Genomic DNA, 23,330 nt, shown 5'->3' with positions numbered 1-23,330 from the left:
AAATGCTCAATGTGTTTATTTCATTAGTAATTTCCATAATTTTTACAGCTTGACTGAAGTATGACTTACAAATAAAAACTGTATATATGGAAGGTATATAATGTGATGGTCTAATACAGGCATTTACTGTGAAATATTACCACCATCCAGCTAACTAATGTATCCTCACCTCACATGGTTATCATTTTTCTGTGTGTGTGGTGAAAACACCTGAAATCTACTATAGAAGTAAAAACATAAGACCTATTGACTTTCCTACTGTGGACCTCTGGGGAGACTTTTAAAAATGTAGATACCCTGGTCCCACCACTGACGAAAATGAATCATAATCTCAGGGTTGAATTGGAACCACTGAGCAAAACAGGCAAAAGCAACTGTAAATTTCCATGACTAAGTACCAAGACAGATGTATTTAGGAAATAGCTTTCTAAGCATCACTTTAAAAAAGAAACAAACTACATTTAGAGCATAGTGAAGTTCAAAGATCAGTGACCCTATAAACAAAATTCAAACTGTAGTTCTGAGCAGTCAAATAACAAGAAATAAAGAACTAATGTGGCTGTTGGCAATGACCTTGTTCTTTGCGTTTGATGCACAAAGCAGTTTTCAAAATATAAATAACACGTGTTAGATATGCCTTTAGGAAATGACATTCAATTTTAATCATATCTGTACTTACTTGGCAAAATTTTCTCGAAATAAATCGTCAGTGCCATATAGAAGAGAAGATCAAAAGCCAACATGAAATTTGTTGCTATTATCAGATTTGAATAGTCCGATGGATTAGGAAATGCATTAGAATTCAAATCGTAGTCCAAGCGCAAAAGCTGAAAATTAAGAAGTAATTAATGAAAGGACATCAGGTTTGTGATAAATGGTTAACAATTGGGTTTGGCATAAAGGTGTAAGAGCTACTTTTTGCCTCCTATGGGGAGCACAAAGTTGAGTGAAACTGCCTTCTTTACAATTCTCAAATCTTTTGGAAGGTGTGTAACCCAACTATAATGAAATTTAGTAATTGCTGTGGTTAAATTATGTTCCAAATGAAACTGGAGCATTAGGACTATTACAGGATTTTTGTTGCCTTCACGCCCGTCGTTCTTGGTCATGCCACTTCACAGAATAAAGAGGTAGACCAGATGAAAAGTGGTGGGCAGCAAGGCAAAGTTTATTGAGTGAGCGTAAAATGCTTCCGGAGAGGGAGGGGGCCTGAGAGAGTTGCCATTTCGGTGTTCAAATCTAGGGTTTTTCTGAGCTTTTTTGCAGATATATCTTGAGCATCCTGAGTGTGGGGCCCTGTTCATTGGTCTCTAAGTTGTGCCAATGAGGGCTTTGATCACGCACCTGTCTACCTATGGTGTTATCCACATGTTGATGGTCTTTTGGGCTGACATTTGGACAAAAACTGCCTCAACTTGTGGTAGTGGCTCCACATTTTATGGTTAATTGTTTTGTTTCAGGATGTTGCAAAAGTCACTTCTGCAGAGACTGCTAGACAGGATGCCGTTGTGGTCTTCTGTAGTCCATAAAACAGGATGCTAGTGTGGTTTCATCTTAGCTGTCCTGGCTTTCCGATTTCTTGTTGCAGACCCTGGCCCTGACTACCTTAGTGTTCACTGAACTCCTAATAGGAGGAGGCAGGGAAGTATAGGAGATGATATTTGAGCTCAACCTTAGATAAATTTTTACCATATAAGATACAGGACAGGACAAAGGTGTGGTCCTCCTTGAAAATGGCTACATGAGAAAGAATTTATGCTCTTAGAAAAACAAAACAAAACTGGTGTGTTTAAGAACCTGTGGGAAAAGTGGGGTATAATATTCAAGTTAATGGGTCTTTTATAATGAATAATCCTTTCACTAAGAACCAAATAACAGATATGTATGCAAGGACCGACATTGCCATTTAATTGGAGGGACAGCAAAGTGAGTTCAATGTGAGAATCAGATAAACAGAAATGACATTCGATGAACAGAAATGTAATTTGCTCGTCAATTATTATGGTTTTAAGTTTTTTAAAAAAGATTTTATTTATTTATTTAACAGAGAGAGAGAGAGAGAGATCACAAGTAGGCAGAGCAGCAGACAGAGAGAGAGAGGGAAGCAGGCTCCCTGCTGAGCAGAGAGCCCAATGCGGGGCTCAGTCCCAGGACCCTGGGATCATGACCTGAGCTGAAGGCAGAGGCTTTAACCCACTGAGCCACCCAGGCGCCCCTATGGTTTTAAGTTTTGATTTTCTTTTCTTTTATACAGTGGTCTATACATTCACTTATGTTGTTCAATTATAAAGTCAAAATAAGAGCTAGAATAATTAGAATTCAATCTGCAATATCAAATCCATATTTAATTAGTAGCCAAAGAAAATGCTTTAGATCATCTCTGAAGAATGATATGCTGACCTTCTATTTTTTTTCACTCACCAAATGGCTTATTTTGCTGAGTTCAGTATGCCCAAAGCTTTTTTGAGAGTTATCTGGGTGGCTCAGTCGGTTAAGCCACTGACTCTTGGGTTTTGGCTCAGGTCATGATCTCAGGGTCCTGGGATTGAGCCCCATATTGAACTCTGCACTTAGCACAGAGCCCACTTGGGATTCTCTCTCCCTATCCCTCTGTCCCTCTCCCCTACTCACTTTCTCTCAAATAAATAAATAAATCTTTTTTTTTTTTTAAAGTTCATATTTGGGGCACCTGGGGAGGCTCATTTGGTTAAGTGACCTGCCTTCGGCTCAGGTCATGATCCTGGAGTCCCAGGATTGAGTCCACCATTGGGCTCCCTGCTCAGCAGGGAGTCTGCTTCTCCCTCTGACACTCTCCCCTCTCTTGCTCTCTCTCTCTCAAGTAAATAAATAACATCTTTTTTTTTTTTAAAGATGTTATTTATTTATTTGACACAGAGAGAGAGATCACAAGTAGGCAGAGAGGCAGGCAGAGAGTGAGGGGTAAGCAGGCTCCTTGCTGAGCAGAGAGTCCAATGCTGGGCTTGATCCCAGGACCCTGAGATCATGACCCGAGCCAAAGGCAGAGGCCCAACCCACTGAGCCACCCAGGCACCCAAAATAAATAAATAAAATCTTAAAAACAATTTCATCTTTACAATGTAACAGTAGTCTGCACTGAGGCTTTGAATCTGACAATGCTAATCATAGAAAAGACTGTAAACAATAGAATTCCAGACAGGAAAAATGTTTCTGAAATGCCATCAAACAGTTGGGCTCTTTCTCACCTGGGCCATTCCAAGCGTGAAGGCAAAGGGGCTAAGAAAGCTTAAAATCCACTCCAAGGATGTAGGAAGTTGCCTGTACAATGCTGTAAATCCCAAACTTCCCCAAAAGACCGTGAGAAGGAACACGACCAGACCAGTGAGAAAAGATTTCTTTATCAAGACGCTCATTAGAAAAGCCAATGCTATCTAAAATGAGAGAAGATCCAGTTGGTTTATATTTCCCTAAGGATTATTCTTAGCATAACACAATAAGGAATTGTATATACAAAATTAGAGTTACATTTTTTGTCTATAATACAAATCTGTGCTCTATAAATTGCACTATAAGTTGGCATTACAAAACATTACAAATCTTAAAAAGAAAAAAAACACTACAAATCAAATACATGGATGTTCTCAGGCAAACAGTGGATAGTGAAGAAAAGGGATATGGAGAATAATTACCTATTTGGAAACCAACACTTGATCCTTAGGGTAAGAGTTGGGTGGAAAGCAACTTAATTCACCAACTCACCAAAGACAATCCATAGAGGAAGAAGAGGGTGAAGATCGCCGTGAAGCCAGTCAGAATGACAAACTGGACATGTTTTATAATGAGTGCCAAGGAAAGTGCCATAATGAAGATGAAAACACCATAGAGCAGACCCCAGGAGAGCCTAGGATAGAAACAAGATGTTATTTTAGAATTTCATATTCCACTGAAAGGAGGATCCAGAATGGATTCTAATAGTATTCATTGATATATTCATTCTTTTAGTAGATACTTATTGAATTTCAGGATATTTAAATATAAGGTAAATGTATGCGGAAAAATTCTTTAGGAATTAGGGATATTTTTTGTCCTAAAATTAGTTCCAGAAAAATACACATACATACATGTACGCATGCACACACACATACACACACACACACACACACACACACACACATCACTGTGAGGAAAAGGAGAATAGTCTTCTAGTCTATTTGATTTTGGTTCAAACATTTTTTTCTGCTGCATTCATACTCTGTGACCTTGAGAAAACTCTGTAATCCCTCATCTTTTTTTTTTTTTTAATTGCTCTAGACACTGGGAATAATACCACAGTATTGGCTCAGCGAAGTTATGTCTAAGTGGGACAGTGTCCAAGTACATTGTAACTCCTCAGTGAATCTCAGGTCTTTTCTCCTCTTTGGGTCCTCTCTAGGGGTGAGGAGCTTCATGGATTCCCTCAGAGATATAGGATAGTTCACGTTCCTTTGTTTAATTCTCTTATCATGTTGATGAACATTCTTTAAAGGGTATAATGAAATAATGAAAACAAAACACCAGCAAAACAACAGCCTACATGTACGGCAATTACTCTGCACTGGAAAGTGTTTTCATGAACTTAGCAAATATGAAATCATTCTATTTTCACAAAGGCTCTATGCAGAAGTGTCATTATTTTCTTCATTTTCTAGACAAAGAACCTACTGAACAAAGATTTGAAGTACCTATGATTTCAAGTCCAGGCATTCTGGCTCTAGAGCTGTTAGAGTTCATGGCTCTGCCATACTCCCCTCCAATATTAATTCAATGAGCAGTTCAATATTGACTTATACCATTTTCTTCCAGACTGCAAATTTATTTCCATTTGCATATTCCATGTGGCTTCCTAGCCTCTGTGTTATTTTACTTCCTTTTCACTACAAACACCACCTCCATGTTTTTAAGTCATTCTCAAGTTCTCTCTCACACAGGACCTTGTCCATGCTTGGAATTACACAGCTTCTGGCATTTTAAATTCAAACTACCCAGCCCCTATTCACAAGCCTGTTCTGCCAGCTTGTTCCTTCAAATACATCCATCATAACCCACCTTTAGTCTCAAAAGAGCCCCTTGTCTTTGACCTCTTTTTTCCCCTTTCAGTCCCATGCTGGCTTGAATTCTATTTCCAATCAGCTTTGACACCCAAATCTACCATTTCTACCACACTCTTACCAGTAGACTCAATGGCCATCCCACATTATCCCTACCTCACAACCAGTAGACTCAATGGCCAACCCTCATTATCCCTACCTCACAACCACTATCCAAACCCAAACATGCTTTTCTTTCTTCAGTCTGAGAAGCACAGTAACCCACAGCCTTAACTTGGCAAGCGTTACATCAATGACAATTTATCCCACTCATAGGGAAGAGTTAGAAAATGATTAGGTTTGAATACAGATGCTCTGAAGAGGCCCACTTTTCCTAAATCCCTACATTTATTTATTTGTGCTATGCTTTACTCACCAGAATGCTGAATCCCGAAGACCCATCATCCTCATCAAGCCCTTCATCTTCTTCCTCTCTCTTGTAACATTAAGAGATGCATAATAAGTGAATGAGGAAAAGGAAATAATGCAGAAGAAAATGAAGAAATCAGCTTCAGTGCCCCCCTGACCGACGAAGGGATGTATCTTCATATTTTTTCCAGTAACGGACATCAGTTCCTCCATCACTGAATGATTTGTTGCAGTCTGAGGAAATACATTAATAAACAAAATTTGTATATTCATGGATGGCATGCTCTGTTTTCTTTCAGCCATCTGTTTTCCTCTGAACACAAAACTGTTAATTCTGGATCTGATGCTAGTCTAAATTTTCACTTCTGTGTTCCACCACTGGCCCACTGACTCCAGGCATTCTGAGCTTCTCACAGTTCTCAAAATTTACTATGTGTTTTATCACCTCCCTGCCTAACCCTGCCTTATAATGTGCCTGACATACATTAATGACCTTATATACTTGGCAACTCTTACCTCAAGCCTCATTTAAATTTAAATTTAAATTTAAATGATGTAAATTAGGAATTCTCCCATGGCATTTTAGGCTGAGAAGTTAAGCCTGTTTACTTACAGACCTTTATACCCCCCTGCTACCCTACTTTTCCCTTTCTAATAACTTTTTTTTAAGTTTTTATTTAAATTCTAATTAGTTAACATGTAGTGTAATGTGGTTTCAGGAGTAGAATTTAGTGATTCATCACTTACATACAACACCAATGCTCATCACAACAAGTGTCCTCCTTAATCCCCATCACCCATTTATCCCTCCCCTACCTCTCCTCCAGCAACCCTTAGTTTTTTCTCTATAGTTGAGTCTCTTATGGTTTGGCTTCCTCTTTTTTTTCTTCTCTTATGTTCATCTGTTTTGATTCTTAAATTCCACATATGAATGAAATTATATGTTATTTGTTTTTCTCTGGCTGACTTATTTTGCTTAACATAATACATTCTAGCTCCATCCAGGTCATTCCAAATGACAAGGTTTCATTCTTTTTGATAGCTGAATAATATTCCATTATATATCTATATCTAGGTCTCTATATGTATCTATATCTATATATAAATATCACAACTTCCTTATACATTCATCAGTTGATAGACATTTGGGCTCTAATAATATTCCTACTATATGCCTGGCTTCCTGACAAGGCTAAATTCTTGGGAGAGAAAATTTTTCTTTTATTTATGTCTGTAGCCCCCATGACATAATAGAAACTTAAATAAACTTTGTTCTAAAGAAACCAGTGATTAAGTGAAGAACAAACCTACCCATTTATATTTAATTTCATGAACATTTTGAGGCCTCTAATAGCATTAATCAGGATGCAACATCAGTTAGCACGGAAAATTTGTACTCACTTCTATGATAGCTGCATTGATAGCAGCTTGAAGAGCCACAAAACCTCTCTTCCAGTATTGTGAAACTTGGCAGCTAACATTTTCAGTTGTTTTAGAACAATGAGCTTTAAGAGAAAAAAACCCATAGGTATCATTATGGATTATTTCAGTTCTTATTATAGGAAACAGTGGACTTTACAATGGTCGCACATTATAAATGTTGTTATTTTGACTGAAGGCCTATGAAAACATAAACTGGAGTAATGATTCTCAAAGTACGGCAGACAGAGCACTTATAGGGGATGTTCTGCATTAAATTAGAATATACTATGCTCTCTCACATTACCTTCCCTGTTTCTTCATCCAACAAAAATTTTGTAGAGTTCTTCTCTTCTATGATTTTGTATTGTCAAAATAATCTTTTTATATTTTTCTAAGGTTAGTAGGTCTCATATGGATTGAGAAGCATATGGATTGAGAACTAGAACTTTGCCTAACATTACATACAACACAGGCAACAATGAGCAACTGGGAGTTCAGAGGAGATAACTTACTATGTTTAAATCATGTCAATCAGAACATCTTTTGAAGGAAAAATAAAATCTTACCAAAAAAAAAAAAAGTCAACCAGTCTAGTGAGTATTAAATTGCATTAAAGAGATGGTGATATTTAATGTGAAAAAATAAAATTGAGTATTGGAATTAAATACATGTTTCATTAACATTTTAAATATTTAAAAATCATTGGAAATCATTCAGGCCTACAAACAAAGATATAATGAACACATATGTACCCATGGCCAAATTTTATAAATGAAGAAATCATTACAAATCCAATTTGAATCCTCTGTATATTGTCTATGATCTTACTGCTTTTCCTAGCAGCAAGCTCCTAAGAGGCTAACTGCTTTCCTGAACTTTGTGTTTATATATGCCATTAAGCTTCTATAATGTATCCCCAAACCACACATGTAATGTTAAATTGTTAAACTTTGTATCATCTATCTTATTACAGTCGTCATGCTCCATTTTGCTTCATTTGTACTATAAATGATTTTGAAATTTATATAAATGGCCCTATTTTTTTCTTCTTTTTATGATTGTGTAGAACCACATTGTGGGAATACAATTCAATGTATTTATCTGTTCTCTCATTGATAATAATTTGTTTAATTTCTTTTTTCTTTTTGCTGTTTAAAAAAAAAGCCACTGCTATGAAAGCCCTTGTATATGTCTTCTCATGAATATGTGTGTATCAGTCAGGATAGCCAATAATATGCCTAGTAACGACCTTCCAGATATTAATGTCTTATTGCAGCAGCAGATAAGCAGATAGCGTGACTCACTCATGCTACAGAGTCAGCAAAGGTCTTTGCAAGGAGGGGAGTAAGGTCCTCTGTTTCACATCTAAGGGTCCCAAGGTGACAGTTTCCATCTGGCTTGCAGAAGTAGGTGAGGAGAGGGTATAGAGAACTCAAATCTGCTTTTTAGTGCCTTGAATCTAGGTATCTAATTATACCTACAGAGCAATTATTCCATGTCCTCAGAAGGAGAGGAGAATAGGCAGCAAATTTTTAACACAGGCATGATACTTTCACTAGTAAAACTTCCATGATGCTGGGTTACAGATTATATCTTCAACTTAAAAATAAAATTTCTCAATTTTAAATGTTTAAAGTATTTTATAATACTGGGTTTTCTTTGCTATGTATCCTTGTCAATACTTTGTATTGTTCTATTTACCGTTTTTGGCCATTCTGGCTAAATATAAAATGATATCACATGTGGTTTTAAAATGCATTTCCCTGATTACTAATGCAGGTCCAACTGTTTATTCTTGATCTGAGTTTCTCCTTCTATGAGGCTCCTATTTATATCTTTCACTTTTCTCCTATTTCTATGCTTTTTTTTCTTATTTGTTCAGAGAAAATCTTTATATATTCTGGTATTGACCATCTGTTAGTTTTGCTTATATAAATATTCCATCACAAGTTTTGCCTTAACTTTTCATTATCTCTCTGATGTCTTTTGATAAAGACAATTCCTTAATTTTGATCTAGTTGAATTTAGCAAACTTTTCTTTTATAGTTTACTTATTTTTTGTTGTTTAAGAATTCTATTCTATCCCATAGTTACAAACATATTCTCCTATATTGACTTCTAGAAAGTTTACAGGATTTTTTCCTCCCACTGAGTTCTGTACCTGGAATTGGTTGTTTAGTATGAGATAATTTCACATTGTTCTTCATGGACAGATGATTTTCCCAGAACCAGTCACAGTGTCTTCTCAGTCATATGTTAGCTTTCAAATTTGTGTGAGAGCTTTCCAGGTTTTTTCCTGTTTCATTGCTCTATCTGTGTTTTACTATGGTAATAGCATATTGTCTTAATTAGTTACAATTTCATTCTTTTTAAAAACCATCTTGGCCTTTTTTCTTGTCTACGCATTCCCTGAGTATATGGTCTCTCCAAGTTCCAAATTAATACAGAAATTTTCATCTCATATAAACCCAAGATCTTCTCACCTGTTCTTATGTAGCTAAAACCCAAATCTCTTGGTTAGTGAGATTGGCAAAATCATACAGCATTAATAATAATAATCAATCACTCTGGATTTGGTGCCCTCTTCATTTTGGGCCCTCAAAAATAAGCTTACTCAGACATCTGAAGAGAATCTTCTTCTATTTTATCCATAAACAAATTTACTCTTCTTTAGCAATAATAAATTACAACTACATATTCCATTTAATATATATGTATATGTACACATGGATATATGGAAATGTGTGTATGTATGTATCCATCTATGAAACCATATGTAACAACTATCTAATACAGCATGCTAATAAAACCAAATCCCAATGTATATTTCTTAAATGTGTCAGTTATCCTGTTGATATCACATTGCAGATAGGGATTTTTAAATTTGTTGTATTAACATCCATTCTTATGTACAATTTATGCCATAATTGTGGTGGAGAGCATTGGAGTTACATAGCTGGAAACTTACCTTCATGGTCCCTGTGTTCCTTCTTTGTTGGAATTCTGTATCCCAGCAAGAATTTCAAATGATATGAGAATGTATTAGTAAAGATGACTTGTATAACTTCATCAGGATTATCTGACATTAATTCTTTAATATTTTCTTCTTCGGACAGCCCCAAAACTTTTGCGTCTGTCATTACAAGAAGGGAATATATTTGTTAGTAAATTACTAGGAGACCAGCTTCAGGATGTCATGATAAATTATTTTTACTAGAGTTCTTTTTTTTTTTTTTAAAGATTTTATTTACCCAACAGAGAGAAAGATCACAAGTAGGCAGAGAGGCAGGCAGAGAGAGAGGGGGAAGCAGAAAGCCCGATGCAGGGCTCGATCCCAGGACCCTGAGATCATGACCTGAGCCGAAGGCAGAGGCTTAACCCACTGAGCCACCCAGGCGCCCCACTAGAGCTCTTTTTTTTTTTTTTTAATTTCTTTTCAGCGTAACAGAATTCATTGTTTTTGCACCACACCCAGTGTTCCATGCAATGCGTGCCCTCCATAATACCCACCACCTGGCTCCCCCAACCTTCCACCCCCTGCCCCTTCAAAACCCTCAGGTTGTTTTTCAGAGTCCATAGTCTCTCATGGTTCATCTTCCCCTCCAATTTCCCTCAACTCCCTTCTCCTCTCCATCTCCCCATGTCCTCTGTTTTGTTATGCTCCGCAAATAAGTGAAACCATATGATAATTGACTCTCTCTGCTTGACTTATTTCACTCAGCATAATCTCTTCCAGTCCCGTCCATGTTGCTACAAAAATTGGGTATTCATCCTTTCTGATGGAGGCATAATACTCCATAGTGTATATGGACCACATCTTCCTTATCCATTCGTCCGTTGAAGGGCATCTTGGTTCTTTCCAGTTTGATAACTGTGGCCATTGCTGCTATAAACATTGGGGTACAGATGGCCCTTCTTTTCACTACATCTGTATCTTTGGGGTAAATACCCAGTAGTGCAATTGCAGGGTCATAGGAAAGCTCTATTTTTAATTTCTTAAGGAATCTCCCCACTGTTCTCCAAAGTGGCCGCACCAACTTGCATTCCCACCAACAGTGTAAGAGGGTTCCCCTTTCTCCACATCCTCTCCAACACACGTTGTTTCCTTTCTTGCTAATTTTGGCCATTCTAACTGGTGTAAGGTGGTATCTCAATGTGGTTTTAATTTGAATCTCCCCAATGGCTAGTGATGATGAACATTTTTTTCACTGGAGCTCTTTATAGAAATAAAACACAATCAAATATCAACTTGGAGTATGTCAGGCAGAATACAATTTGGGAAAAGACATAGTTCTTCAGAAGAACTACATGAAGGTTATTTTCTTTTTTTTTTTTTAAGATTTTTATTTATTTATTTGACAGACAGATCACAAGTAGGCAGAGAGGCAGGCAGAGAGAGAGAGGAAGAAGCAGGCTCCCCACTGAGCAGAGAGCCCAATGCGGGGCTCGATCCCAGGACCCTGGGACCATAACCTGAGCCGAAGGCAGAGGCTTTAACCCACTGAGTCACCCAGGTACCCTTATTTTATTTTCATTTGTAGTTCTTGAACGAATTTTTATCGCATATATTATCATTCCATACCAATTAAACTATTCACAGGAGAATTAATATTACAATAAATCTACAATGTTGGCAAAAAAAATGATCACGAATGGTAGATCATTGTGTTTAAATCAAAATTAGAATTTGGTCCACAGCAGATGAAAATAATTATAAAAATTCATTTTCCTTTAGCAATCTGACAGTAGGGTAAGTACACTTAAAAAAAAGAAAAAAATTTAAAAATATGTCAATTGAATATACTTATATCACTAAAATAATCCCTCTTTCAGCAGTTATTGTGTTCAATGCATTACAAATATCTCATTTAGTTTGAAAGAATGAGAAGAAAAGCAAAGAAAGTCCTGGATTGGGGTGGGAGTGTTGAAGACGCATGTGGAGGAAAAAGGCAGCATGTATTTTGATAGAACTATTTTTTTTTCCTGGAACCTCATCCTTAAATCCATGTGATCTTGAGTAAGTCATATAGGCTTTAATTTCCATCATAAAATAAACAATAATATCTATATTACTAGCACAGAATATTACTACAAAGTACAGAAAATATAATACAGAATAATATTCTATTACTACAGAATAAAGTCTATAAAATCTAGGTCATGAGAACATTAAAGAATATCATAATTGCAGTTACATTATTTATTAAACAAAGATAACAATGTATTCATTGTAAAGATAAACTTGATGTAAAGACCTTGTACACAGTAGTCATTTAATGAATATTTGTTAGCCCAGTTGCATGGGACCTTGAACCAGGATATTGTTGAGAGGCACAAGGTTATGGCATTGTGAGTCCCCCTGCCCCAGGAGGACATCTGTGAGCAAGAGGATGAGGGCAAACACACCTTGAGCTAAACAGGAAGACCAGACCTTAAGCGGACAGTACAGATCAGAATATCATCTTGAATCAGAAGGGGAGTCAGTGTTTGTAGGGAAGACACACAGTGCAGACATTAAAATTCAGGTGGAAGCAAGGGGGTGGTGTTCAGTGAGGCATGATGGGGAAGCAAGTTTGGATGTAAACCATCCATCCAGCTGTCCTGGCAATGTGAAGTGAAGCATGGACAGGAAAGAAAAGTCCAACATGATTTGGGAACTGTGGCCATAGAGACTCCTAATAGTAGGAGACTAAATGCAGATTACACAGAGGTGGACTTCTGGATACTGAATACAGGTAGGGGGTCAGGATCCAGGCACAAAATTAATGGTTACATAAACTGTAGTAGAATCATGAACATAGGATAGCAAAGAGGAGAGACTTTATATAGATTGGGTAGAGAAAGACCTAAAAGTTCCCCTTACAGTAATACCCATGGTGAGGAATTATGGTGTTTAAAATTGATACTGAGTACTTCCTAAGTCGCTTTATGTATGTATGCAGGTAGGTAGGTAGGTAGGTATTTATTGAGTGTTGGGAGGGGCAAAGAGAGAGGGAGAGAGAATCTCAAGCAGGCTCCATGCTTAGTACAGAGCCCAATGCAGGGCTCAAGCTCATGGTCCTGAGATCATAACCTGAGCCAAAGCCCAAAGTCAGACGCTTAACTAACTGACTGAGCCACCTAGGTGCTCCCAAGTCACATTTTTATGTTCTTTTTTTAATTGACATATAATTCATATAACATAAAATTCATCCTTTTAAACTGTACAATTTCATGATTTCTAGTCTATCCACAAAGTTGTGCAAGCTCTAAATTGTTTCTAAATTATAACTCAACTCACATTTATGGGCCAATTGCTATAGATTTCCCTTTGAGGTATGCATTTATATTTGCAAAGAAGAATTGTTTTTATTTGCCTGACATTCACTCCTCCTTCTAGTAAACACTCTAAAATTCATTTGGGATACTGACACTCTTCCACTCACATACCATGTGGTTTGGATATGGTCTGCAACATGACTAGGAACCCAACCAATGGCAGTGACGATACTTTATTCTTCTATTCAGTGAGATTTGTTCTTGGTGGGCCAAGACCAACACTAATCCAAAGTAGACCATCATTCCAATGGGTCTAATTTCTGAAATGATTTTGAACAGTTGGGAAAGGTCTGTACACTTCTCACTGGAGTTGTTTGTGGTAGGGCTTACATCTGGAGATTGTGCAGACTAAGTCTGCTTCTATTTGGGGAGAGCCAACAAGAGAATAAGTCTAGCCCACAATACTACAGACCTGACAGCTGGAGATATATTTCTTCCTCTATTGTTGACCCATCTCTATCCATACTCATTTCCTTAAAGTTAGACAAAAGATGCCCCCTTTTCTTTGAGACAAGTTGAATTGGGATTCTCTCATTCTCAACTGAAGTATTCACAAAAAATATAGTACTATTGATCTTATTTTGAGTAGGGTGATAATGTGGCTCAGAGAAGTTGACAACTTGCAAAATGCACTATGGACCCAGTCACAGAAGTATTTTTCGTCAAATTGTTCTTGGACTTTAAGACTAGTTCTCTTGTCTATTTACTAGGCTGTTTTTCTCGATTTCAGAAAATTATTCTTCAGGAAAGCGACGTTGACAGTCATAATGTTCTTCTTAGTTTTCATTGATAAGTATCTTAACGATGAAGGGTAGAAATTTGAAACACAGAATACTCATCAATAGAATCTTCAAATTAGTAAGAAATTTTTTGGTAGTAAAAACCTGGAGATAAAATTTCCATAATCAAATTCAAGAAAAGACTCACTGTTTTTGTCTCTAATAATAAGCAAATGCTAGAGTGACAATCTCTGTCTAGTAATAATGCTTCCACAGCCAAATGTCAACCATTTGACACTCCTGCTTTTCAAAATCTGCCAAACTCTATATTCCATACTTCCCCAAACCGTATGCAAGATCAAGATTTCTTTGTTGAGAGACTGTACCCAATTTCACGTAATCTATAAATTTTGACAATTACCAGTTTATCAACTGAAATACAAATTAAATGCATGCATCTGTAGTCAAATGAACAAAAAATTGACATCAGAAATTCCTCTTGGTTGCTAGAAAACTCACCTTTCATGAAGGAAGCTAAGGCTACTTTATTCATTATCTGTTGGGTTGTATTGGTGACAGGTGTGTATGTAATAGAAAATGTAGAATCTTTAAATGAGTCTACCCGTCCCAGGTCCATGGCAGGCAGTGAAGAAAAATCATTAAATTCATGACTAGTAGGATATACAGACAAGCAAAGTAGGAGGAGCAATGGGGTCAACCATTCCTATACAATCCAAGAGAAAGAATAAAGAAAATTGTGATTTTGTATTAGTTATCCACAATCATTTGGTCATACAGTTTGTCTTGTACATTTTTTCTGCTTTCAATATATGCCACATTATGAACTCCTGAAAATATGCACAGTGCAAAATTCAGCAGTCTGAGTAATTCCAATGAGCTCTTAAAAGGATTCAAATGTATTGATCACAGCACCAGTCTAAAGCATGCACGGACCATGAAAGGATGAGAGGCAACAGTGGAAAGCTATTACAAAGTATTACCAGCTGGTATGACCTACTCATCCAGTTTCTGGTTCTACTGAGAGCTTAGTGTTACATGAGACAGTTCCAAGGCACTGCTAATTTAGTAGTAATATACTGGCTACACACCAAGATCCTGGTATTAGAAACTCAGCACGATTCAGGCAACTGGAGAAATACTGTCTTTTTAGTTATTATTGGTCACCTGCAAACTTCCAGTAAGACATCACTTTATTTCCTAAATGGATGATGATAGAAGAAATTCACAATTAGATATATAGCAAAGTTGTGGTTTAGTTAGAAATGCTACTAATTTATATCTATCTGATTTTTGGAAGAGATCAAGGCTCAACCAGGATTTTTGTTATATGGTAAAAATGATGGGAGCTAATGCTAATTTTCTTCTTGGCACTAATGACATCTCCAAGTTTTCTGCCCTTTTGAAGAGACTGATTTATTTTTAAAAAAAGAGAAAGTGATTCAAAAGAGAATATACCACTTCCCTACTTCAGTGTCTTGATTAACCATGTCTTCAGAATCTCAGTATCTAAACCTGACTGTCCACGAGTAGAAACATTAGCAAACATGTGACCACTGACTTTTAAAACATTTATTGGATTTGCTATTGCTGGGTAGAATTCAGTGCCTTTAGACCTCGACTTGGGGTCTATGTCTGAAATGTTGAGGTTTGAGGTTTGAGGAACAGCTCCTTCTCTCATAAGAAAGGTTTTCTGCTTCAGTCTGGGTTTTGGAAGGAGAGATAAACAAAGTATAGTTACTTCCCAGGGAATATATATTTCTACATTGTAAATAAGAAGTAACAGGGATACTGAATCATACCATAAAGGACTCTCTTTTCAGTCTCCATTTTTTCAGAAGGTTCTTGCATAATAATGCCCAAGTCTGTTGACACACACTTAGCTCTCTCTTCTTCATTTTGCCCTGTTTAATAAGAAAAAAAAAAGGAGAAGGTTACATTAATGTGACATCTTCATGAGAAGATATACCCTGCAAACAGGAAAAGGCCAACCTGATCATTACAATCTGTGAGTTCCAAAGTTAGCATGTTATGACTCCCCTGGCTTTCTTTTCTTCCCACTTCCAAACTCTTTATTCTCTGATTTTTTGGTCATGCCTTGTGTCAGTGATCAATGTATTGCCTCAAAATTCATTCTTTGCAGCCTGCTCTCTGAAAATGGATTTAAACTGTTTTCTTTGCCAGCCGGCATGATGGAAAGCTTTGTCAGTAGGGAGGACTGAGTAGACATTGCAGGAAGAAGAGGCTCTCCCCTTTGGTCTCAGAGTGGTTCATTTTTCCCATTTCTAGAGACTTTTTTCTCCCCCACTGCTCTGACTAAATGACTTTCTCCAATGCAATATGCTGGGATGGTAAAAGTTTCCCTGTGTGTTTTCAATAGTTCTTGACTCAAGATCAGGAATGTGACAGCTCTAGAGTTTTTCCCCCAGAGTTTTGTTTCCTTTAGAATCCCTGTTGCAAAGTCAGTGCCCTCCTTGTGCCCATGGCTTGACTGTCAGTGGGTTGCAATACCACCTACCCAAGCACACCTTAGCTGACAAAACATGACCTTGCATGAAGTAAAAAGCAGTTGCCATCTACCACCATGGCTGGGTGGAAAACCTCCCTGTCCCTAAGCAAAGGTGAGTTGCTGCTGAGATTTGCTTGGGAAACCAGCAATGACACAAAGCAGAGAGAGGCTGTCACTCAAGGACGGGAGAAGCCGCTCTCACATATCCAAGACTTCCCAACAGCTACAAGGATAGATTGTACGACAGGCCACAACACAAGTCTTAGCAAATTGAGATTATACTAAGTATCTTTTCTGACCATGAGGATAGGAAACTAGAAATCAGCAACAAAAGAAAAGGGGAAGAACATTCAATCAGTGATCAAACATCTCTCAACAAAGAAAAGCCCAGGACCAGATGGCTTCTCTGGTGAATTCTACTAAACATTTAAAAAAAAGAATGAAAGGCGCCTGGGTGGTTCAGTCAGTTAAGCCTCTGCCTTTGGCTAGGGTCATGAACGAACCCAGAGTCCTGGGATCGAGCCCCACATCAGGGTGCCTGCTCAGTGGGGAGTCTACTTCTCCTTCTCCCTCTGCCCCTACCCCTACCCCTCTTCATGTTCTCTTGCTCTCTATCTCTCTCAAATAAATACATAAAATCTTTTTTAAAAAATAAAAAAGATTATTTTTAATGTGCATGTGATTAAGAAAGTGTGGTGCATAAACAATGAATCTTGGAACACTGAAAAAATAAAATAAAATTAAAAAAAATAAAATATGGAGTTCTTCTGTGTATTAAATCAGAAAAAAAGAGAAAGTTTCATAATTTATTTTTAAAAATCCAAGCTGATAGATGCTATATTTTTAAGAAGTGAATTTAGTCATGTATAAATTTTCATTTTAGATGATCTTTCACTATGTTTTATTCTCACTTGAAGCCTGCTTTTTTTTTAAATATTTTTTTTATTTTTTTAATTTCTTTTCAGTGTACCAGAATTCATTGTTTATGCACCATACCCAGTGCTCCATGCAATCCATGCCCTCCATAATACCCACCAGCAGGCTCACCTAACTTCCCATCCCTGCCCTTTCAAAACCCTCAGATTGTTTTTCGGAGTCCATAGTCTCTCATGGTTTTACTCTGCTTCTAGTTTTATCTATACTACCTTCTATTGAAATTTATCAAGTTTCCCCCCATGTTTTCTTCCTGTCCCAAAGATAGGACAGATACTTATAAAAGCTATTCCTTTGATGATTACTCTTAATTTAGGGGCTTTCCTGGAAAAATATCTTTCTTCTTGTAGTATCCTCATCTGTCGTTGGCCTCACATGAGCACACCAGGGATGTGATTTGGGTGGATGAGTCAGGACTTCGGAGCACAGAGCTGGCTCTTAAGTCCTGAATTTGAGGCAAGTGTTCTCCTCCTCCCACATGTCTGTAATGTTGGCCAGGGATAGGAAACTACATGGTTGCCATGAACTTCCCCATCATGATGAGGAATAGACATGCCCTAGCTTGAAGCTGTCATCCCATTCATGCTTCAGGATGACACCGAGGGCTCTGCTACTTTCTAGAGACAATGCTCAAGGAAGATATACAGAAACCAGTTCTGATGGGAGCCACATTAGCCAAGACAACCTCAGAGAGCACTTCCCCTGGGAAAGATCTAGACATGTCTGCTGATGAGGCTGAGAGGCACATGTAGGGGGAAGCAGGTTCTGTGAAGAGGTTAGAAAGTCCAGGCAATGGCAGTTGGTGAAAGGAAGATAGTTCCCAGAGGGCACCCCACCACCAAAAAAAAAAAAAAAAAAAAAAAGGCATTAGGTTAGGTATCCAGGGATATGGGATTGACTATCCCTATAGGCCATTCCTAGTGCAGCGACTTCCGTGTGACATTTTTAAGGGGACTGTGCAAGGCTGGGCTGGAGAATCAGCTGGCCAAAAACCAAAGACCAAAGAAGTGATATCTCACTGTGGAATCTGCTGCAGCCCAATATAGCACAGAAACTTCCATCTGGCTCTAGTCCCTCTGATTTTCTGTCAGAAATTAGTATTTATTTCCCCCCAACTCATGGATGTTCCATAGTTTATCAAAAGACTAACAACAACCTGAACTCCTTACTATCATGCAGTAGACAGTTCCGAGTTGTGAGGGCTCTGAGTCTTCTCCTCTTAGACGGTTGTTAGATTCAGAGCAAAATGCTTGAACTCTCTGTTTACGGAAATAAAGTGCATTTGAAATAGTATTGTGATAAGGAAACATGGCATTTTTCAATTCTGATTCAGGACATTCTGTGCATAGAGTAAAAGATCCTGGATAGCACTAACGTTTCCCAAATTCTCAGAGCCTAAGAATGAGAGCCAGAGACAAGACAAATATTTCCGTAAATGCTTCTAGTAAACAGTTTCTGAGCCATAGAACAGTTTGTCCAAAATGCCCTCACCTTATTGTGCAATAAAAGTAAATAACTATCACTTTGAAAATGACTCAGGTTTACAAATCAATTCTCAAGATACTCAGTTCTTCCCAAATTTTTAAAGCAAATTTTGGCCTATTTCCACACTCAGTTTCTAGTTAAAAATCATTTACCAGTTGCATAATGTTTCATAAAACACTATATTTTAACTCTGTGCTTTCACTTACATAATATTAAACACTGAGTATTGAAAAACATCAAAACAGCCCATTAGTTTTCAAAATGATTTCCCCATAGACGGTCAGCTTTCAGTTCCTAAAGGCTTATTTCTAATTTTGCAAGAGCAAAAAAAAGCAAAGAAGAAAATCCCCAAACACAGATCAGAACAGGGAAAAAATACAGTGAACTTACTTTTGAGACCTTTGAAGTCAAGACTGGAGAAGCACAGTTTATCCACTGATCTCCTTATTTAGAAGAAAACAATTCACATTTCCCCCCTGGTTTCTACCGCATCTCTAGACTCTGCTTGAACTGTTTGGCTTCTGTGAAAAGTTCCTGTGAGGGTTGCCTTCAGAAATTACAGCCTGTGCTCTGGGGGCCCTGCCAAACATCGCATTCACGTGATCCCTCTTGGACGGCTGATCTCATTTGCATTTGGCCTGTTCCTGCAGAGCCCAGTGACATTTACACTTGGTGTCCTGGCCATATCATATTATAAGGATCAATCTTATCAGGGAGATCAGGATTCCTAAGCTTTTGTTTATTCTGTCCCAGGTAACTGTTGGCTGATATCAGCATTTAAAGCAGTGCCTTCCAATAAAAAGTAAACCATTGAATCAGAGAAAAGCTCCTCTCTACACAGAGATCTCCCTGGCCTGATGGACATCACTACTTGGATAATCAGGGTTTTCATTTCTGTTTCTCATTTTTACTTAGCTCAGGATATTTCTAATCTCCTTCATGACTTCATCTTTGACCCGTGAATTACTGAAACGTGGGTTAATTTCCAAGTGTCTGGAGATGCTCCTGTTATCTTTTGGTTGTTGATTTCTAGTTTAATTGTAGCATGGCCAAAAAATTTATTTTGTGTGTCAGATTTCTTAGGGCTTGTTTTATGGACCCAGGATATGATCTGTCTTGGTGAATATTCCACACACACGTGAGGAGATGTGCGTTCAGCTGTTGAGTGTGTGGAGTGTTACATAGATATCCATTAGATCTAGTTGGTTGATGGTGTTCAGTTTTTCTATATTTTTGCTGGTTTTCTGTTTACGAGGTCTGCTGATTACTGAGAGAGGAGTATTGAAGGTTTCAACAAAAATTATGGCTTTTTCTGTTTCCCTTCCAGATCTCACTACTTGTCCAATCCACTCTGATGTTGCAGTGTTAGGTACATACATAGTTGGAACTGGTATGTCTTTTGATGAATTGGCCTTTTTGTCATTATGTAATGATGCCCATCTCTATTCCTGGCGACTTTCTATGCTCTAAAGTTTACTTTGTCTGATTTTAATATAACCACTCCCATTTCCTTTTGATTGATTCCCATCTTCTTATTTTCAACTATCCATATCATTCTATATGAAGTGAGCTTCTTTTAGACAGCCTACAGTGAGGTCATTTTTGTTCATATTTTTACTTTTTTTTTCTTTTTTTAAATTTTTTTAGATTTTATTTATTTATTTGACAGAGATCACAAGTAGGCAGAGAGGCAGGCAGAGAGAGAGAGGGGGAAGCATGCTCCCTGCTGAGCAGAAAGCCCGACACGGGGCTCGATCCCAAGACCCCGGGATAATGACCTGAGCCGAAGGCAGAGGTTTTAACCCACTGAGCCACTCAGGTGCCCCCCCCCCTTTTTTTCTTTATTTGACAGAGTGAGAGAGGACAAGCAGGGCGGACAGTGGGGAGAGAGAGCAAGAAGCAGAGTCCCTGATGAGCAGGGAGCCCGATGCAGGGCTCGATCCCTGGACCCTGGGATCATGACCTGAGCTGAAGGCAGACGCCTAACCATCTGAGCCACCCAGGCACCCCTGTTTGTTTAAATCCAATCTGATAACACATGTCCTTTCACTGGTGTGTGTAGACCAGTTACATTTAACCTAACTACTGATATTTCAGGATTCAGGTCTGCCACGTTGTTATGTGTTTTCTCTGCTTTTCATTCTTCTGTTTCTCATTTCCTGCTTTCTTTTGTCTTATCTGAAAGTTTTAAGTATTCCAATTTACCCACTGTGATGTTAGACCGTATATATTTGTGTAGTAATTTTAGCGATTACTCTAGGGATTACAAGAGACACACTTAATGTTACACAGTCTACTTAGAAGCATGTTGGGTCCTGAGCTTATTGGGTAAGAAGTCTCAGATAATGGGGAAGGGAAAGTGAACACTTCAGTTCAATTCCCTCAACCCACCCCCAGCCAAGACACTGAATCAAGAACAATACTGCATCTTAAGGAGGAGAAAATTAGAGATAATTAATGACATACAGAACACAAGAAAGTGTATCTACCACATCTTCATTTGATTTACCAGTCTTATTCTTCCAGAAACCAGATGGATCCTGAAGAGCAACCAGATCACTGGAAGCTTAAACAGGCAGCGACAGCTGCTTTGTCAGACATGGTATCTGTGCCTGGAATAGGTCTGTGATATTCCGCTAGTGATTCGTTTCTATTCTGATTAGAAAAGAGTTCATATTCTGGTAAGTTACACAGTAATAGTCCTTGGTAGTTTTGCCTCAGGGTTATGTTAATTGCCTCTGTTAGAGTCTAAGAGATCTAGAGTGTCTCCCAGAACATCATACATCGATACATCGATAACATCATGCTGGTCTATCAGGACAAAGAAAGATGACTAGGGTACCACTGGTGATATGGGGAAGACAAAAATGCTCCAGAGAGTAGGAGACAAATCCTCTGAGGATGAAGACCCCATGACATCACTGAAGGCGTTCTGGGTCCAGTGGTCAGGGGTGCTCAGCATATCTCCTCCAAAGTAAAAGACGAATTGCCACATCTTTCATCCTCTACCAATAGAAGACCAGTACCGATAAGGCTTTGTGGACTCCAGAGGCACCACATTCATCATCCAGCAATACTGTGGAACACTTCCACAGGGAAGGCTGCCATCTTTGAGTGAGGCCTGCAGTGGGAACGGACTTCACTTCAGAGTGTTCTGCAAACACTTGCCACTTCTGTCCTGTGATCTACAGGCCCTGAGGTAAAGGAGAGGTCAATGGTGGGAAAACTCTGTTAAAATGAGAATGTTTTGTTCTGTGGGCTTCTTGTCTTTAGAAAACAGATCAGAGACTCACTAGTCTGTGACCTCTCTACCAGTGAAGATTTTAGGAATTAATGGAAATCACTTTGTGTCTCAAAGTCATACACTGTGTGAATGTGCATTCTGCTTCCATAGAAAATTTGCATAAAGGGTTTTGAGGTTTACAAAACTTCCACCTGAGGTTTCTCAAATGAGTAAATAAGACTAAGGACATTAGACTCAGTAAGATTACCAGCTTTAAGGCTTTATTCTCAACCACACAGCTAGAAAGAAGCCAGTGTCATCTCAGATGACATGGGATTCAAAATTCCAAATTAGATGTTTAATCTACATTAGCAAATAGATTGTTGAGGGCTATATTCAAAACCAATCACCATTTATGGTTTTTGGGGGGGTTTTTGTTTTGTTTTGTTTTGTTTTTACTTTTATCATAAACCTAACGGTGTTCCAGGAGATAACTGGAATTAGTATTTAGTTATTATATTTAGCACATAGGATAACCATCAAATTAAGATCCAACATTGACCTAAATGAGACCTGCACGTTTTTAAAGTTGAGCCCTGTGCATTTGTCAGTTTGATCTATTATCAAAGATAACTACCTATTATCTATCTATCCTCCCTCTCTTTCTGCCCCCACCCACCCATCTATCTCTATCCATCTACCTGCCTATCTTTATTATGACAGGGAGATCTTCTCAATGTCATCAATGACTTTACCCCAGCCCTTGCCCTTCTTTGAGCATGAAGACTCATCTTAGCATCTCTTTGTAAAACCATAACATGAGTTCCACAACAGTTGATACCAAATAATTGGTATAATCATTCAACATTAAGGCATCATATTAAAGCTACAAAAATAATCCTCCTACAAAACCACAGAGGCGTAAACAGAACCGTAAGGTATTTGGGCTTTACGGGTCTTCCTGCGGGAGCTTCTACTTCATCAAGGAATCCATTTTCTCATCAAAATCAGCCAAATCCTGCTCCCTGCAGAGCTCTGGGACTGCTGTCCTCCTCCAGATGGAATTTCTAACTCCAAAACGATGGAACTATTGTGAAGAGTGCATACATTTTTTCACCCTAAAGTAATGTAACATTATGTGTCAACTCAATTTCAATTAAAAAAAAAAAGTTCATACATTTTTGTATCCAGATGATCTGAAAAAGCAACAAAGTATCAATGTTTTGTTT

The 23,330-nt window shown here is 38.0% G+C and overlaps 1 protein-coding gene and 1 long non-coding RNA gene across 7 annotated transcripts in view; one reads left to right on the top strand and one right to left on the bottom strand.

The window, feature by feature from the left end:
* The window catches only part of LOC116875359 (ATP-binding cassette sub-family A member 8-like), a 72,731-nt gene extending 53,324 nt beyond the window's left edge, over positions 1-19,407 (bottom strand). For 2 of the 6 annotated variants that reach the window (XR_004384178.1, XM_032870757.1), the window contains exons 1-9: positions 19,269-19,407; positions 15,754-15,855; positions 14,453-14,657; positions 9,865-10,029; positions 6,876-6,979; positions 5,482-5,708; positions 3,739-3,880; positions 3,225-3,410; positions 680-827 (exon numbers count right to left, since the gene is read on the bottom strand). Coding sequence is in view for 5 of the 6 variants with exons in the window: in XM_032870757.1 (XP_032726648.1) it covers positions 680-827; positions 3,225-3,410; positions 3,739-3,880; positions 5,482-5,708; positions 6,876-6,979; positions 9,865-10,029; positions 14,453-14,657; positions 15,754-15,849 (1,273 nt within the window). In the remaining variant the exon portion in view is untranslated. Of the gene's footprint in view, positions 1-679; positions 828-3,224; positions 3,411-3,738; positions 3,881-5,481; positions 5,709-6,875; positions 6,980-9,864; positions 10,030-14,452; positions 14,658-15,753; positions 15,865-19,268 lie in introns of those variants that run through there. The other 4 variants (XM_032870758.1, XM_032870759.1, XM_032870762.1 and 1 more) reach the window with 4 other exon arrangements.
* Positions 19,408-19,948: 541 nt separating this feature from the next.
* LOC116875360 lies at positions 19,949-22,884 on the top strand. The gene is made up of 4 exons (XR_004384179.1): positions 19,949-20,268; positions 21,405-21,499; positions 21,894-22,077; positions 22,825-22,884. It is a non-coding gene; the product is annotated as an uncharacterized LOC116875360 (long non-coding RNA).
* Positions 22,885-23,330: the final 446 nt, after the last annotated feature.

This window comes from Lontra canadensis, unplaced genomic scaffold, assembly GCF_010015895.1.
Source record: "Lontra canadensis isolate GAN:19392208 unplaced genomic scaffold, GSC_riverotter_1.0 scaffold41, whole genome shotgun sequence".
In the NCBI taxonomy this organism is placed as follows: Eukaryota; Metazoa; Chordata; class Mammalia; order Carnivora; family Mustelidae; genus Lontra; species Lontra canadensis.
The sequence above is the reverse complement of the archived record's forward strand: the minus strand, read 5'-3'. Positions and strand labels throughout refer to the sequence as shown.